The sequence below is a fragment of the Protomyctophum parallelum genome (genome assembly GCF_964188405.1).
Source record: "Protomyctophum parallelum genome assembly, chromosome: 10".
In the NCBI taxonomy this organism is placed as follows: Eukaryota; Metazoa; Chordata; class Actinopteri; order Myctophiformes; family Myctophidae; genus Protomyctophum; species Protomyctophum parallelum.
Genome location: NC_139704.1, coordinates 32,271,872 through 32,289,241, shown reverse-complemented (window position 1 = coordinate 32,289,241; position 17,370 = coordinate 32,271,872). Strand labels below are relative to the sequence as shown.

Sequence of the window (17,370 nt, the reverse complement as noted above, 5' to 3'; positions counted from 1 at the left end):
TGACCTTGGTTTCCTGTCTCCCTGTACTCTTTCATCTACGTAATATAAAGAAAAATGTCATGTATGGGGATATTGAGCGACTGACGGGAAATGTACGATTTCATAGTAAATGCAACCTGCGGTCACAAAAACATCAAAGGAATACACACAAGAAACTAATGTTCAATCACACACACACACACACACACACACTAAGAGACAGACTTGTGGAATGGCTTTTCCATTGTATCCATAAATAATAGAAGTTCCTCTTCAGAGTGCTCTTAACGCATGTCCAGACAAAGACTAATGGTCAGTGGCCGGCACTGTTTAGCTAGCAGATGTAGCCTATACCTTTGCTTCCGGAGGGCAAGAGGCTTAATGATGCAGTACACAGACATAGCATCTGATGTGATAAGTTTGGGTGATTCGATCACTGGGTGTGCTGATCTTAACCCATTTAACATAGGCATACATAGGCAAAAAAAAAACCTTCGCTCTGAAAGAATATAAAATCTAAAATTCGTGCCGCATGTTTACGATTTTTCTAAAATAGCAGACCTACAAGCTCGTAGCGCGCCACTTGGTGGCGCGCTATGAGCGTGTAGGTCTGCTATTTTTCAATAGCTAAAGTATACAGTAACACAATGCTTAGTTAAAACACCAAAAGGGGTTCCCGTCCAGAATGGGTTAAGTCAGATTTAACTGCTCAGGTGTCTAGGGTTTAGCCTTGAGTTAATGGAGATGATTTTATTCACCCATAATAATGATTATAGTTAATTTATTTATAGGTCCTTTCAAAACACAGACATACAGTACTATACATAAAAAATGGCCGTAAGCAAAAGTTATGGGAAAAAATAACTACGGTAATTTCTACGTCAAGCATTTGGTTCTACACAATAATCGCACTGTCCACACTCAGAAGCCCGGGAGGTTTATATTATTTGTACGTGTTTTATGAGGGTCCCGTCTCATTGGGGTTTGACACACACTCTTCTGTAACTCTGCTAATGACGAGTGGGGCCGTTTTGTAGGTCAAGACTCAAAGCCGATTTGAACACCAATGGCTGCAGGCTCCTCGCATGACGCGTGCAAAAGTAAAGTTTACACATGAAACGAAATAGTTTCTAAATGTGGCTTCTTGGGGCTGAATATATATCGCAGCTCTGTGCTGTCGGGGCTGTTCATTCTACATCCTTGACCTACTTTATGAGGCAATGTTTACTGGAGCTGTACTGGAAGGCCATAAAATGAGGAAGACCCCGCTGAGGTTATTTCCTCGGGTTGCTTTACTTGTTGCCATGGAGTGCAATCCATGCGGTACAGTCGGATGGTCTCGTGACGACGACGTGTTTGACAAAGAGGAAATTTAATAGTTTTAAAATGTAGCAGGCATAATCATTTAGGCCTGACGTCGAAATAAAAAAAGTCTTCTGAAAGAATATATACAGTATTCAAAGATTTGTGCCGCATTTTCACGATTAAAAAAAATAAAATAGCAGATCTACAAGCTCATAGCGGGCGTGCTATGAGCTTGTAGATCTGCTATTTTTAAATAGCTAAAACACCAAAAGCGGTTCTTGACCCAAAATGGGTTAGTAACTTGGTGACAGCTTTTTCTCTCATGGGTCAAAATGAGCCGTGTGTCTGTGGCTGTGTCTGTTTTCATGTTTGGTTATGTCTGTGTGTCTGTCGGAGTCATGTGCATCTCTGAATGCAGATGTGAGAATCTGTCATGTGATCTGGAAAAACAAAAATATGACTTGAGAATAACTTGTTGGACATTGCAATGGTGACATGCAATTCAAGTACATATAAGTCCCTGTATAATTTGTATGCCGTGACCGATGCTTGGAAAAGTGAAAATGAAACTCATGAAGAGTGTGAAAGTTGGATCTTACGTTGAAATTCTATGCATGTATAAAAGATCACACCCGTGTGAAGTAAGTGGTGCAACTCTGTGTGGGTTGTTCCAGGCCCACAGGAAGACGCCCAGGGTGCCGGCCTGGTTCCGAAACGGTTGAGAAATGACAGTTACCGTGTGGGGTCCCTCTACTGTACTGTACTGTCACTGTACTGTCACACCCGAAATCATATATATACAGTTTGTGTGTGTGTGTGTGTGTGTGTGTGTGTGTGTGTGTGTGTGTGTGTGTGTGTGTGTGTGTGTGTGTGTGTGTGTGTGTGTGTGTGTGTGTGTGTGTGTGTGTGTGTGTGTGTGTGTGTGTGTGTGTGTGTGTGTGTGTGTGTGTGTGTGTGTTAGTCTGCGCAACAGTGACACTGCTCGGACACAGTCAGGGACGGACACAGCCAGCCACCCACAGCTGCGTAAGGAATTGGCTGCATCACTTAAAAACTGTCTATTTGTTGGTTGGTCGGTTGTGGTGACCCCATGGTCTTTCTTCTAGTGTTGCCCTTAAGGCTCTGACAGACGTAGAGTATCATGGGGTCAACTTCAGTCCCATCTTACCTCAGTTTAGGGTTGGGGTCAGTCTTCAGGCCTTTTCAGATGGGAAGCGAGTGGCGCGCCTTAGTTGGTAATTCATTTTCAATAGAGGCGGGCGATCATTTTGGGGCGTTGACCTGGATTGTGGTGACCTGGATTTTTTTCAAGCTATGTGTCCCCGCGCCCGTCATGAGCAGCCGCGTCGCTGATCCAGGCGAGAGCGATTACGTCACACGCTCCCTGCCTTAAATGTCCTTTAGTTTTGATGGAACATACAGTATGATCACTTCCGCGTGATCGATGCTTGTCATGTGTGTCATGTTTGTCAAAGCGGTTCTGTATATCATTCTCATCCATATTACCATATTGGGCAGCGGTGGCCTAAGGGTTAGAGGAGCGCCCTTGCTGCCGAAAGGTTGCCGGTTCGATTCCCCGGACGGGCAGGGAACATATGGGTGGGGAAGTGATTGTCATCACTCACCCAACACCGCTGAAGTGCCCTTGAGCAAGGCACTGAACCAACCAACTGCTCCCCCTGGAGCTGCTTAGTGGCCAACAGTGTAAGACTGTGGTCAGCTGTACTGGTCAGCTCCCAGGTTTTAATGTGTGTGTGTGTGCGTGTGTGTGTGTGTGTGTGTGTGTGTGTGTGTGTGTCTGTCTGTGTGTTTCTATGTGCAGGGCGTTGCTGAAAATGAGCACCGATGCTCAACTACTTCCCTGGGGAAATAAAGGGAAAAAAAGAAGAAAAAAAAATACGGTTCAAATTTCTGACATCACAAGCTAGTATGTGTAAAGGAGGATAAGACTTACTGTTTCACAGAACGTTCAAACAAGTGAAAACATACGTACATACATACACGCTGCTGCAATACAAGTTTGAACTTGTGAATACCGGGATGCCATTAATACATTGTATTTTGGTGGTCCGTCCCCTTGTTGGGCGCTCGAAAATATCAGATTTTGATGCGCCCGCCACTCACTATGTCATGCCTACAAGCAGCCAGGATGTGCAGTGCTATAGATAATAATGAATCTGCATAATTTACAAACTTGGAAGCGGTTCCAAAATGGAATAGTCTAGCAGTGAAGGCATAGTTAAAAGCCACACTGCGGAAAGCAATGTCTATTTTTCGCGTGTTTGAACAACACATCTGCTTTTTTGTATACTCTCCGCTCACAATCACAATGTCTTTTTCTATTTGCTGTGTGTGTGTGTGTGTGTGTGTGTGTGTGTGTGTGTGTGTGTGTGTGTGTGTGTGTGTGTGTGTGTGTGTGTGTGTGTGTGTGTGTGTGTGTGTGTGTGTGTGTGTGTGTGTGTGTGTGTGTGTGTGTGTGTGTGTGTGTGTGTCCATATGTGGCATTGCGTATGTTCATCATTTGGGGTTGAGGTGTGGCATAATGCCTGATGACAGCGTCTGTCTTTGCGTTTACATTAGTAGCCTGTACTGTACATACAATGTGTGACTGTTTTTGTGTTTATCCAGTATCACTGGATCCCTTTTGTAACTGTTCAATTTCACTAGTCTCTGTTACATAATTATTACTATATGCATACTGTGTCTATATATACAGTGATCTGGTTGTAATGTGAGTAGTGCCTTGCCTAATACTGTATACTATTTATATAAACTTAAATAGTACTGTTTTTAAGATCACTTTTAAAAGCAGTGCGAGTGCGTGACGACACAAAGGTGTCATGGCAATAAAACACATTGTGAGAGAGACAGACACCACACCTCGCCACACCACAGAGCTGTAATCAAGTAGGATTACAGCTCTGGACCATACACACACACACACACACACACACACACACACACACACACACGTTCTCTCTCTCTCTCTCTCCCCCCTCTCAGTGCAAGTGTCAGCCTATCCCTCTTGTCACTCCTGCATGTCAAATTATATTGTGCTAGATTACGTGACACACTGCTATTAGAAAGGGAACATAACTGTGTGTGTGTGTGTGTGTGTGGGGTGGGGAAGTAATGCTTATATATCCAGATGTTCTATAGTAGACCCTCACAGAGTCTTGTGGTCCATTTTTGTTTTGTTTATATCTCATTATGTTCTCGTGCTCTAGTAGTCGAAATGTAACCATATGAACCGTATCATCCATATTCTGGGATTATTTATAGGCCAACATTTGGCAAAAATAGGGTTAACATTTGCTGAAAATAGCAGATCGAAATTTTGGTTTAGAGGAAAAGTATGAGGGGACCAAATATAGGCCACTGGGAGACCCCAGTCAGTGGACTATATAGGATTTAAGTGGTTAAGGGAGAGGAGCGGGGGGGGGGGGGGGGTGGCCTTGAGGCAGGCAGTTGGCTGATTTACATCCATGTTTACCTCTCTGTCAGTCCAAGGGGAACACACTATAACATCTGTTTTGATGTGGTTCATGTCCAGTCATTATTTATTTCCCTCCTTTCATTCTGTTTTTCTCTGCTTGTCATTTGAGGAGAGGCGACTTGGTTTCGTGGTCGACTCTCTTTACTGTTAGCTACTGGCATTCTCCATACTGAAGATTCTAATCAGAGACGTGGTAAAGTTCAAACAATCAGAACAATAACGCTCGATGAAGTGTCAGGAACAGTACCGTTATGTCTGCAATACTGTCGTAAAAGCATGCACAGTTCTGCTCATCCAATTAAAAGCCGATGTGACAAGAGCAGTGCTGGACAAAGTGCTCAACCCCAGTACCTGAGTCAAAGTATACTCTCTGTGAAATATTACTCGACTACAAGTTGCTCTGTCAAGTACTTGCTTTTAAAAATACTCAACTTGGGGCGCCCGCCGGCCTAATGGTCCAGGTGCATGCCACATAATAGGCTCTGGCCTGTTCGAGTCCCATTCATGACGACATTTGCTGCATGTCTCTCCCCCTCTCCCCCTCCCTCTTTCCTGTCCGTCTTCACTGTAACTATCAATAAAGGCACAAAAACTAAAAAAAATAAGTATTCAAACTAATTACAAAGTGCATTTTTTTCCCATATCTATAGCATTGTTGCTGTATTGAAATTTAGGCATTTATCCTAAAAGTAACATTTTCCAGAACTCTCCAACAAATATCACTAATAGAGATGGCCATTATACAAGCTCACAAGGCATCGCATGGCGATGTGAGCTTGCACTTTGGTACTTAAAAGGAACCCTGGCTAATAAGAGAAATAGGCCTATGCCTTAAAACATTATACTTGCCCTCTACAACTACTTTTTTTTAAATAAATCACCTTAAATATTTTATTTCTTTCATAAATAGAGAATCTTTCACTGAATAGGAACTGGCGAACTGCTCCTGTCGCAAGTTGATGATGTCATATGTCCATGTGTGTCGAGCCCTATGGAATATATGGAATGCACGTGCCAATAAAAAGTATTTAAAATATTGCTTTGATGCTCATATTAAACTTAATAAGTATTAAGTTGTGTTTTTTATTAGCACGTGCATTCCTAATACATATGACATCATCAACTTGCGACGGGAGCCGTTCCTAATATCTTTTTATGAAAGAAATAAAATATTGAAGGTGTTTTTATTTTTAATTTTTATAGAGGGGAGGTATAATGTTTTAAGGCATATTTGACTTATTCGCCAGGGTTCCAGTTTTAAATGTACTTGGGTACAGTAAAAATTGCACTTACCGGTAGGCATAGTAAATGTACTACTGGATACAAGAGACCTGGGTGTGTTCAGGAACAACTTGTCATGAAATATCAAATAATAGAGGAAGTGAGCGCTGAGCTTTTATTGACCCAAACCCATCGCTCAGGTGTTTATTATTCAGGAAGTGGAGTGCTTTGTGTCCTGGGTAAGAACAATGCACACAGTTTTGAGTCCATTATTCTGAACAGACAAGAGGAAGCCTCTGTGTATTCTTACATGATTACTTCGGTATAACTGCATTAATCAGTTAATTCCTACAGGATAGGAGATACCTGATTTATTATTTTATTTTCTAAGGCCTTGTCAATCAATAAAGATACATTTAAAATAAAATAAAATCAGTTACATGAAATTGGCAGATGGATCTTGTTTCTGTTGGCTGGCGCAGGGAGGGACAGCCAGTGTGACTGTAGTGGACAAAGCTTTAGACTCCATGTATATTTAACTTTCACCCATTACAGTTACAGTATATTATTGTCCTCTCTCTGTCTGTTGTCACTGTCGTATTTCATGACAGCCCCCTTTTCTGTCTAACGACTCTTCATCTTCTCTCTCAGGGAGGAGAAGAGTGAGCAGCTGCTGGATTGTAGACAGGAGTCAGAAAACATGGAGGTGGAACTGAAAAAGCTTCAGCAAGAGGTACGCACGTACGCACATACGCACACACAGTCCCTGCACCTTGTCTTCTCTCCCTTGCCTTGTGCCTGCAGTCTATTCCTTTTGCTGCCTTGCCAAGCTTTAATCGGCCAGCTAAAGCTCATTATGGGCCATTACAAACCGGCTGACATGGATTTTGATTTAGACTGGTTGGCTGACTGTTTGGCTGGCTGCAGTACAGCAAATGAGGTGGATGGGCTCAGGGAGAGGATGGGGAGAAAGTGTTTATTTGGTGGGTATCTGGGAAAGCGGGAGAGAGAGAGAATTTCTTTCTGCTCTGTTCTGTTCTCCCTCACTCGTATGAAGACATGCATTCGTACGCATGATCATAATGATTAAGTAACAGGCAGGGTCATGTTTAACACAGCGCTGAATACTTCTTCTGCCACGCATTTGTGACCGAGTGACAGGTATGGGATTAGCTTATCGCTAAGCTGCAAGCCATGGAATATTACTGCTTATGAACCTTATGAGCATTTCTTCCACTTCCCTCTTTTTAGAAGAAAATGTATCTTTTTCACGCCACCTCCTGTAAGCAGCACATAGCAGTGCTATAGTGCTATACTCCATGACCATACGCAGGAGACCTGCACTACCTCACTTTCTGTTCATTTGGAGCCCCCCACCCCCACTATATGGCAGAATGTCACTCCTAGTTCCCTGCACAAGCATAGTTGTTCCATCACATTGATTCTCTCTGCACTGTTTGCACACATTTCATTTAACTCTGAGAGTGTAACAATGTAAATGTAAATTTTGTTACATTTGTACATGGTCACAGTTACAAATGGATACTAACATTGAAAATGTTACTGTTTATTTACCTTAAAACTGTAACAAACATGTCTTGTAGGATTATTTTATGCTGTTTTATTTAGTCTTTTTATTTAATTTAGATTTGTATTACTTTTTTATCCCTTTTTTTTACCAATTACCTCTCAGAGAAGGCCATCTTATTGTATCTTTATTTCTTTGACGTAATCATTTTGTTGTTGCATTACTCGTAGGCATCTGTACAACTGCAGGCTTTCTCACTGTTAATGAAATGAGTACCCTACATCTGTATTCATCATAATGCATACCAATTTAAGTGAATAACTTCTTTTACCAACAATACATGATGTACTGAGTATGTCCACACAGAGACGTAACCACTTTACGTCCCACTTTTTATGTCTTGTCAATGTGTTACATTGTGACCCATTGTGAGCTTGTATAGTAGATCTGCTATCTTCGAAATATCTTTAGTTATTTTATGGTCAAAATGGTTAATACTTCAATCCCCCACAGAGCTACCAGCTGATGTCAGATGCTCGGTCGGCGAGGGCGTACAGAGACGAGCTCGACCACCTGAGAGAGAAAGCCATCCGTGTCGAGAAACTGGAGAGTGAGCTCAGTCGATACAAAGACAGACTGCATGACATCGAGTTCTACAAAGCCAGAGTTGAGGTATACATACAGTATGCACACATGCTGCTCCTACTTCTAGTATTACTTACCAGTAAGACAACCTGAGGACGAGAAGCGACCTGGCACTTTACTTAAGACATACGCTGCTGTATCCTCTTACAAATATAGTCAATATGAGAGGACCACGATACGATGGCATCTTATCATCTTGTTCAATAGCTGAACCATGGATTGCCACGGGCGGTGTTTTACCACCGGGAGCAGGACCAAAGACAATTCCCTCCGTTTTCTTAGTGTTGATGATCAGATTCATTTTTGTCACACCATTCTACAAGCCGGTCAACGGCTACACTGGTACTGTTTCGGGTCATCACTGTCGGTCATCAGAGATATTAAAGTAGAATCATCCGAGTATTTCAGAAGAAACTGGTTTGACTCGCAGGTGTTACAGTCTGCCGTGTAAAGAGTGAACTGTACAGGTGAGCTAATGCATCCTTGGCGTGCACCAAGGAACCATTTTAGTGAGGAGCAAGTCCGGCTGTATTGTGTTGAAGGCAGTAGAAAAATCTAGGAAAAGTCCTCCAGCGTAGGATTTTGGTTTGTCGAGATGAGGTGAACCAGTGTGACTGTACTGCGACCTTGCTTGTAAGCAAATTGAAATGGATCCTGTGAATTAAATATGGCATTGTTGAGATGCCATATTTATATACCAATAATGATGTTAATTTACAATTTCAGGGGAAAACTCAGAGTAAAACAAAAACACTGCTTCTGATGATACTACATGTATGTGAGAGTACTGATTATAATAATTCGTGTAATGTTTAATGTCTGAAGAACTGTAAAAAGTTTGCGTAAAGTTCTGTGTATGCGCTGTGGTTATCTGACTTGTTCTGACGTGTTGCTCTGTTGTGTACTGTGTGTCTCTCTAGGAGTTGAAAGAAGACAACCAGGTTTTGTTGGAGACCAAGACCATGTTGGAGGAACAGTTGGAGAGCAGCAGAGCTCGCTCTGACAAACTGCACCTCCTCGAGAAGGAGAGCCTGCAGCTCAAGTCTAGAATGCATGACCTGGAGATGGTGAGATCACCACAAAGCACTTACTGTATAGCAGTGATGGTTTCCAAACTTAGCTCGAGACCCAAAAGGGAAATTTGATGTCTCCCCGGGACCCAAATGTACAGAAAAGAAATACATAAAAAATATTTTTTTTAATATTTTTTAAGCCCTGTTGAATAGGGTTAGGGACAATACCCAATTTATAAGCTCACAATGCTTGAAATAATAGTGTCAACTGTAAAAAGTGGTAACTGTCATTTCTTGACGGTTTCGGATGCGGGCCGGCTCGCCAGAAGCGGGCTGGCACACTGGGCCCGTTTAGCTTTTTTTCTGAACAATTTTGAATTGTCTTAAAAAGAAAAGAAAGAAAAAAAAATCTTTTCAAATAAGGAAACCCAAAATGGGTACTACTCCTAAAAACTGGTTACTTGTTGTATGCAGGATCGGGACATGGATCGTAAGCGCATGGATGAGTTGTTGGAGGAGAACTTGGTTCTGGAGATGGCCCAGAAACAGAGCATGGATGAATCCCTACACCTGGGCTGGGAGTTGGAACAACTCTCCAAGACCCCGGAGCGGCCTGAAGGTAAGGACCACCATCATTATTATTATTATTATTAATATTATGGGTGACCCAGAGAATACAGGAGGCAACCACTGTAGTTTACCTGCTAAAATAGTTGGATCAACCTACGCAGGGAAGCTGGAGGTACCTTCACTAGAAACGCCGGGACAACGCTCCACACGTCCCAAACTCTTCTCCCTTCTGGCTCCAAAACTATGGAATGCACTTCCCATCACAGTCAGAACTGCAGCCTCACTCCCAATCTTCCGCCATAGTCTGAAAACCCACCTCTTCAAACTCCACCATGGCCCGTAGCACTTGCCCTAGCCTAGCCCCTTAGACAGCACTTTATGTAGACTTAGATAGTATTTTAGACAGACTTATAGCTCGTTACGTAGACAGCACTAGAATTGCATTTTATGTAGTCATAGCACTTTATAGTACACGTATAGTACATGTATATTGGATAATATATAATATAGTATAGTATGTATAGTTGACATAGATACTCCACTGGTACGTTCTTAGTTTATACATGATTCATGATAACTACTTTTTATATATGTGATGTATGCCATGCTTTTGTTTTTTGCTTAAAGGACAACTTTAGTTTTTTTCAACCAAGGTTCATGTTTTAGGTTGTTATTAGAGAAACTAAAAGATGAGTGTTCTTTTTTTTTCATTTGCTGCTTTCTTTCGTTTTAGGGATTTCAGCAGTTTTTGACAGGGGGGCGGGGGCATTCGAGCATTGGGGCTAAATATGTATTTTTTTACAACATTTTATAGCGATTTCTTTTTTAATTATTTACTATAGTCCTAATAAACCCCTGGAAATTTCATCTGGCCACAAAACATCACGAGATCTACTGAATGTGTCGAACTGACATTGAGCCTATGACACACAGTGTGGCTTCCCCCCAGTAGGCTACCTTCACATTCAGTAGATCCTGTGATTTATTTGTGGCCAGATGTAATTTCCTGGGGTTTATTAGGGCTATAGTAAATAATAAAAAAATTAATCTCCATAATATTTTGTAAAAAAAGACATATTTAGCCCCATGCTCGAATGCCCCCGCCCCCCTGTACAAAACAGCTAAAATCCCTAAAACGAAAGAAAGCAGCAAATGGAAAAAAAAATAACACTCATCTTTTAGTTTCTCTAATAACAACCTAAAACATGAACCTTGGTTGAAAAAAACTAAAGTTGTCCTTTAAATGTAAGTCGCTCTGGATCAAGAGCGTCTGCTAAATTGTAAATTGGATGAATGATGAGCATAGCAGATGGATCATTCATTGTTTGGTAGGAGAATTCATCAATATTAGTTATTTTACAGAAAAAAGAAAAAATACAATTCCATTTCTATTCTGCGTTGCCACATATTGCCTCCCGTAGCCTCCATGGTGTCTGCCTAGAGTTCACAGCATTGTGAAATGTGTAGTCCATTGTCTTGGCGTAAAGGGATTTGAACAACTGTGGATCGACTTCACAAAACCACACTGTAGTTTACACGGTACATGAACACTAACTTTGCATTGAAAACAATCTGAGCAGTCATGAATTTAAAAAAAGAAAGTAAGGGTCAGACACTCATACGACAAACATTTCTGCCCTAGGCCTCCATCGGTGATGATGAATTTACTGTATCTTCTTCTTTTTTTACTGTGTGGGTGTCAGGGTGTGTGAGTGTACAGTAGTTGAGGGGAAGAGACACCAACAACAGACTTTGGCCTTTGGCTCTGGCTGTGGTATATCCGTGACAGATTGGACCACTCTTTTTTTTCCACACGATCAAGTCTGATAATTAATATTCAACACCCCTTGAATAATAAGTAGCCAGGAATCTGGTTAAAGACCTTATTTAAAACGACACTTCAATGATTCAAAGATATAAGATGATAAGATGATGTACAATATTGTGCCAAATAAACTCGGCAACAAAAGTTCCATTAGTTGTCCACTTCAATAATACCAATTGGTATTGTATTTTATATCGTTTTAATCGTTGATTAGTCACCTTTACAACAAGGTATAGATTGTAAGGATCTGGTGTTCGTGGAATTAGCAACACAGCTAAACGGGTGAGTAGCGCCTCCCAAAAATGTGCCAAAATGGCAAGTGGTTGGTATTCATCCTTGCTTTGAGTTGCTTAGTGGATTGGATGATTGCACTCTCAGTAATAAGGAAAAAACAACACATATTGGCCATTTTTACACTTTATTAACTTTACACTCAGTGTTGGGGAACTCGGTAGCGGGTGGAAGATCCAAAAGCAGCTGCAACAGCTTGGCATGGTATGGGGCAGTATCTCTCTCACAGGCAAGAGACAAGACAGAACTTGACATTGCATTTGAGATTGCCTTCAATGATGACAGTGAGATATCGTGATGAGATTCTGGAGCCAGTGGCGATCCCATATCTGGGACCTAACGCCATCCTCCAGGATGACATCGCTCGCCCCCCCACAGAGCCAAGATCATCACAGAGTAGCCTACCTCCAGAATTTGGGAGTGGAGTGGATGGGATGGCTTGCCGTGAGTCCAGATCTCAAACCATTACACTTGTGGGATCAGCTTGGACGTGCTGTACATGCTAGAGTGACCCAACAGAACCATGTTGGCTGACTTGCAACAAAACCTGGTTGAGGAATGGGATGCCATCCCACAGCAAAATGTGGCTATGTTGGTGACCAGCATGAGAAGGAGGTGCCAAGCTGTTGTGGCTGCTTTTGGATCTTCCACATGCTACTGAGTCTCACTGAGTGTAAAATTAATAAAATGTAAAAATGGCCAATATGTGTTGTATTTCCCTTATTTCCTTATTAGTGTGAGAGTGCAATCATCCAATCCACTGAGCAACTCAAAGCAAGGATGAATACCAACCACTTGCCATTTTGGCCCATTTTTTGGCGGCCCTACCCACACGTTTAGCTGTGTTGCTAATTCCACAAACACCCGATCCTTACAATCTATACCTCGTTGTAAAGGTGACTAATCAACGATTAACATAATCTAAATATAAAATACAATACCAACTGGGTTTTTTAAAAGTGGAGAAATAATGAACCAAAGTTAAGCTTCCGAACTTTTGTTGCCGAGTTTATAAGACGACTCTGATTATAAGACGACCCCCATTTTTCAAGACTAATTTGTGGGAAATGGTGCCATCTAATGGCTAAAAGCTGAAATGTGATTATAGTACGGCCTTGTTTTTTTTGGTAACAAGACGACTCACCCCGTTTCTGTTTTCCTCCCAGAATTTTCCCCAGTGAGGGGTGGGAGAGGCTGGACAGCAGACGGCTGGACTTTGAATTTCTCTAACTATAAACTTTCATGACAGCAGACAGCCTAAGTACAAATATAATTTATGAAAAGCTACTACAGTGAAGTCTGTTCACAGAAGTTGTTGTAGGATGTGGGGATTATCTGAAGAGGTACCATTTGAGTGGGCAAAACCTTACATATACTAAATAATACTAAATTGTTTATAGTGTCAATATAAGTAAAATAATATAGCCTACATGTCCACAGGAGTATCTTTTTATATTTTTCCAAAAAGAATACAAACAGCCAATAGCATATTACAAAGTTATCCCCCTCACTGGTGAAAATTCCGGGGAGGAAAAACGGGCAAGCACCAGGGTGAGTTGTCCAGTATTCTTTTTTTTTTCCCCAGCCAATTGGAGGAAAAAATAAAACGTTGTTCCGTACTCCGTAGTAAATGAGTGACTGTGTCCTGCACATGCAGCTCCCCAGAAGTCACTGGGCGAGGAGGTGAACGAGCTGACGTCCAGCCGGCTGCTGAAGCTGGAGAAGGACAACCAGACACTGCTGAAGACGGTGGAGGAGCTCCGAGGAGCAGCCGGACAGGGACAGGACGCCTCGGGAAAACTGGCCAAGGCCAACCAGGAGAACCAGAGACTCACTCAGAGGGTAAGGGGGACCACACCACACGCGACACAGAAAATAAAAGACAATTTAAGTGTTCATATAAGCAAATGTAACCAAATGAACATTCCCCGCCGTTCCGGCATTGACGTAGATCTGCGTCAAATGGTCCTTTTTTTAATAGTGGTTTATGATATATCGCTGTCGTAATGCTACACACGGTAGCATTGGTTTGCTAAGCAATTAAAGGACCACTTCACCACTTTTCAAGCTATCTTCATATAATGGGTCCTCACTAATAATCTTGAAAAAATGGCGCAATTTTCTTCTACTCGGTCTGTGTCTCATAAGAGGGCTGTGGGCAGTTCAGAAACCGTCTTCCAGTGACATCATCAATGGGGAATACAAGCTAATAAAAACTGCAGGCTTTCTAGTCCTGAAAAGTTGCAATGCGAAAATGGAAGCCATCGTTTAATGAAAATCTAAACATTTTTGTAAAAAAATCTTGTTTAAAAAATAATCTGCCTAATGATGATGTCGGTTTCTAAACTACCCACAGCCCTCCTATGAGACACAGACTGAGTAGAACAAAAATTTGCCATTTTATCATGATTATTACTGAGGACCTATTATATGAAGATAGGTTGAAAAGTGGTGAAGTGGTCCTTTAAGTAAACAGAAAATGTTTATCTCGGATTCCTTTCCCAGACTGCGCCCCTGGTCAAAAATTGCTTCATTCAACGTCCCACAGCCAATGAACTGGTCACGGTAAAACTATACTTCTCCGAGTGAAAGTATATAGTAGTGTCCGTCACCACCAAGGGGCCAGTGAGACGCTCCAACGTTGAACTACTGGGCCCTAGTGGTAAGAGGAAGGACTGCAGGCAGGCCCGTGGATTCATGACGAGGAAACCCTGCGCAGCTGGGCTTTAACATTGAGCGCTCGGTTGAACAAGTAGACGTTCTGAGACGGTCCTTCCGGGTGCCACTGAGCAACTTCCACTGACATGAATAGCGGGGGGGAAGCTTCGCGCCAGTTCAGTCTCTATCCTTCTTTATACTCTATGGTCACAACACACATTGTTGGTCTACATCCGGTCCTGGTTTTCCGTGTTTCCGGTGGATTCTTCAAGGGTTTCACTGAAAAATGCTGGCGGTTAACGGGTGAATTTATTAATTCATGCTGGGAATATGTTAACAATATTTTTGTTGTTTTTTAAACAAAATTATAAGACACAACATGACATACATTACAGACATCTTTAGACATCATTTTACATAGAAGCAGAAACAAAACCAAAAAAGACCAGGCACATAACGGAAAGCAGTAAAATAAAACATTGTGTTGAAAATAAACACAAAGGGCAAATGCAACATTATTAATAGATTGCATAAAGTCACATCGATGCATGAGGTATTTCTATTGTCATCCTTTCACTACACTATTTTCACTACTTTCTCACCCTGTGAGAAAGTAGTTATTTATTGTTATTTATCATGTGCATGATCAAAGACATTTAATAATTTGAAATGAATAGCAACACCTAAATGTTTTAGGAAGTGTTTATGTTTATTTTTTTAAGCCATGCAACGAAAACAAATTCACAGGGTGAGTAATGAATAGAGAACAAAAATCTTTCTGCTCTGTTTGTGCTTTTACACAGCTGTGCTAGGCTTAGCCTTTCGTGAAACTTGCCATTAACCATCCACATTAGCATGTGGGACCAGCCCTTCTTTAGAATATAGATCAATATATCACGCATTTTGCTCAGACTCTTCGTAGAAGGGGAAGAGAAAGAAAAGAAGTAAAAAGAGACAGAGTGTGAAGGGCATATACTAGGAGGATGAAAGCAAAGCTGTAAATCGAGGCAAGGTCAGCGTTTTCCTTTTCTTTGCCAGCCTCTAACACCCGAGTGCCCCTCACTAAGAGAAGACTCTTAGCTATTTTCAGTATAAGCCTTTCTGTGTGCTCTTGGAATAATAAATAAATACTTTGAAACCCAGAGTTTGGAATTTATTGCTGGGTGGCTCGGTCTGGTTCAAAGCACATTAAGGTGTGAATGCTTTCTGGGACTCTTGAACAATAGAAGCACTCTTAATGCTTTGTGTGTCTTCGTGTGTGCACGTTGTGCGTGTGCATGAGCTGGTTTAACAGAATGGGGTGCTGCATTGAATTCTAAATACGTCTGGTATCATGGATTAATAATCACTGTGCACTCCAGCATTGCTTTTAGATCAAACTTCAGCGGTGTGAATACACAGGCAAACCACGACAGGTTCAAGCAGTAGGCATGCCAAGAAGGAAATACATGTGGACATTTTGATTATGTGGTTTTTGACACACTATCCAGGCATGCTACAAGGAGATCACTTGATGTGTTTAATTTCACTGTCTGTGTGCATGCAGTTGGAGCAGCTAGAGAGAGAGTTGTGTGCAGACAGAGAGTCCATGCAGAGCTCCGAGTCTCTCGGCACAGACCTGATGAAGGAGAAAGCCCTGCTGGAGAAGACACTGGAGACGCTCCGGGAGAACTCGGAGAGACAGGTCAGTCAGTCGCCCTCTCTCTATCGCACAGTGTGTCTGTTGTAACCATGCATGCTTTAACCCATTTAGGCCTGACGTCGAAATTAAAAATAATGTCTTCTGAAAGAATATATATTCAAAGAGTTGTGCCGCATTTTCACGGGTTTTTCAAAAATAGAAGACCTATGAGTGGCGCGCTATGAGCTTGTAGATCTGCTATTTTTCAATAGCTAAAGTATAACATAATGCTAACACCAAAAGGGGTTCCGGCCCAAAATGGGCCTAATGTAGGGTCACAGTGACAAGTTTCAGCATCGAGTTTGTAACATCCTGTCTCTGGCCTCCATTGAAAATGGCTTGTGGAATGTTGCTGTGTGAACGCAAGCAACACACTACTACTGTACACCCGTTCGCACTGACCTTCGCATTACCTTCCTCTCCCACCTTCTTTCTCTCAGAGGATTACATTATACCCTTACTCAATCATCATCATTGTGATTACTACTGTATATCAACCAAAGACAAACTAAATGCACCTCTTGTCCAAATCGCTCCAGTAAATGTTGCCTCTCCATGTTATCCGAGTGCAGGAATGTCCCCTCTGTCAAAGGACAAAAGCTATGTGTCATGATGTGATTTAGACTGACAACATTTTTAGGTCAATGTTCTACAAACTCTACTCAAACTAAAATGGCTTTCCCAACATACAGTGTGGAATCTTACATAATGTACGTAGCAGATTAAAGTGTCTCCATTATTGTTGCATATGCTCTACAGGTTAGCATGTAAATCCCCAGATACTTCAACATAAGTCGGTGTAGCTGGTTTGAACCAATAATCTCAATTGGCAAAGAATTTACAGACTCATTCCCAGATAGTCTGTGAAAAAAAGGCATGACTAAGCTATTATCTTTATCAAAGTGTGGATCAGATTTCCTTTAGCAGTGAGAGTTCTTTGTGTGGTTTTGTCTCTCCTTCCCCTGCAGCACAGATAGCTGTGGGTGGTTCAGGGACTATGTTTTATTGACTAGACAGATTGCTGCTACCGTGCGCGACTGACACAGATGGCTGTCTTATGCCTCAAGGGATCCGTACTAATTCTAACAGCTTTGATTAGCTCAGATAATTTGATTTATCAAGGGATAATATTATGTAAAGCTAATCTATTCAGGATTT

The 17,370-nt window shown here is 41.7% G+C and overlaps 1 protein-coding gene across 5 annotated transcripts in view; it reads left to right on the top strand.

Annotated features, from left to right (window-relative positions):
* The window catches only part of ccdc88ab (coiled-coil domain containing 88Ab), a 123,309-nt gene that overhangs the window by 72,299 nt on the left and 33,640 nt on the right, over positions 1–17,370 (top strand). For all 5 annotated transcript variants that reach the window (XM_083775460.1, XM_083775459.1, XM_083775461.1 and 2 more), the window contains exons 9-14: positions 6,653–6,734; positions 8,043–8,201; positions 9,095–9,241; positions 9,662–9,806; positions 13,531–13,715; positions 16,078–16,215. In XM_083775460.1, coding sequence (XP_083631586.1) covers positions 6,653–6,734; positions 8,043–8,201; positions 9,095–9,241; positions 9,662–9,806; positions 13,531–13,715; positions 16,078–16,215 — 856 coding nt within the window. The remainder of the gene's footprint in view (positions 1–6,652; positions 6,735–8,042; positions 8,202–9,094; positions 9,242–9,661; positions 9,807–13,530; positions 13,716–16,077; positions 16,216–17,370) is intronic.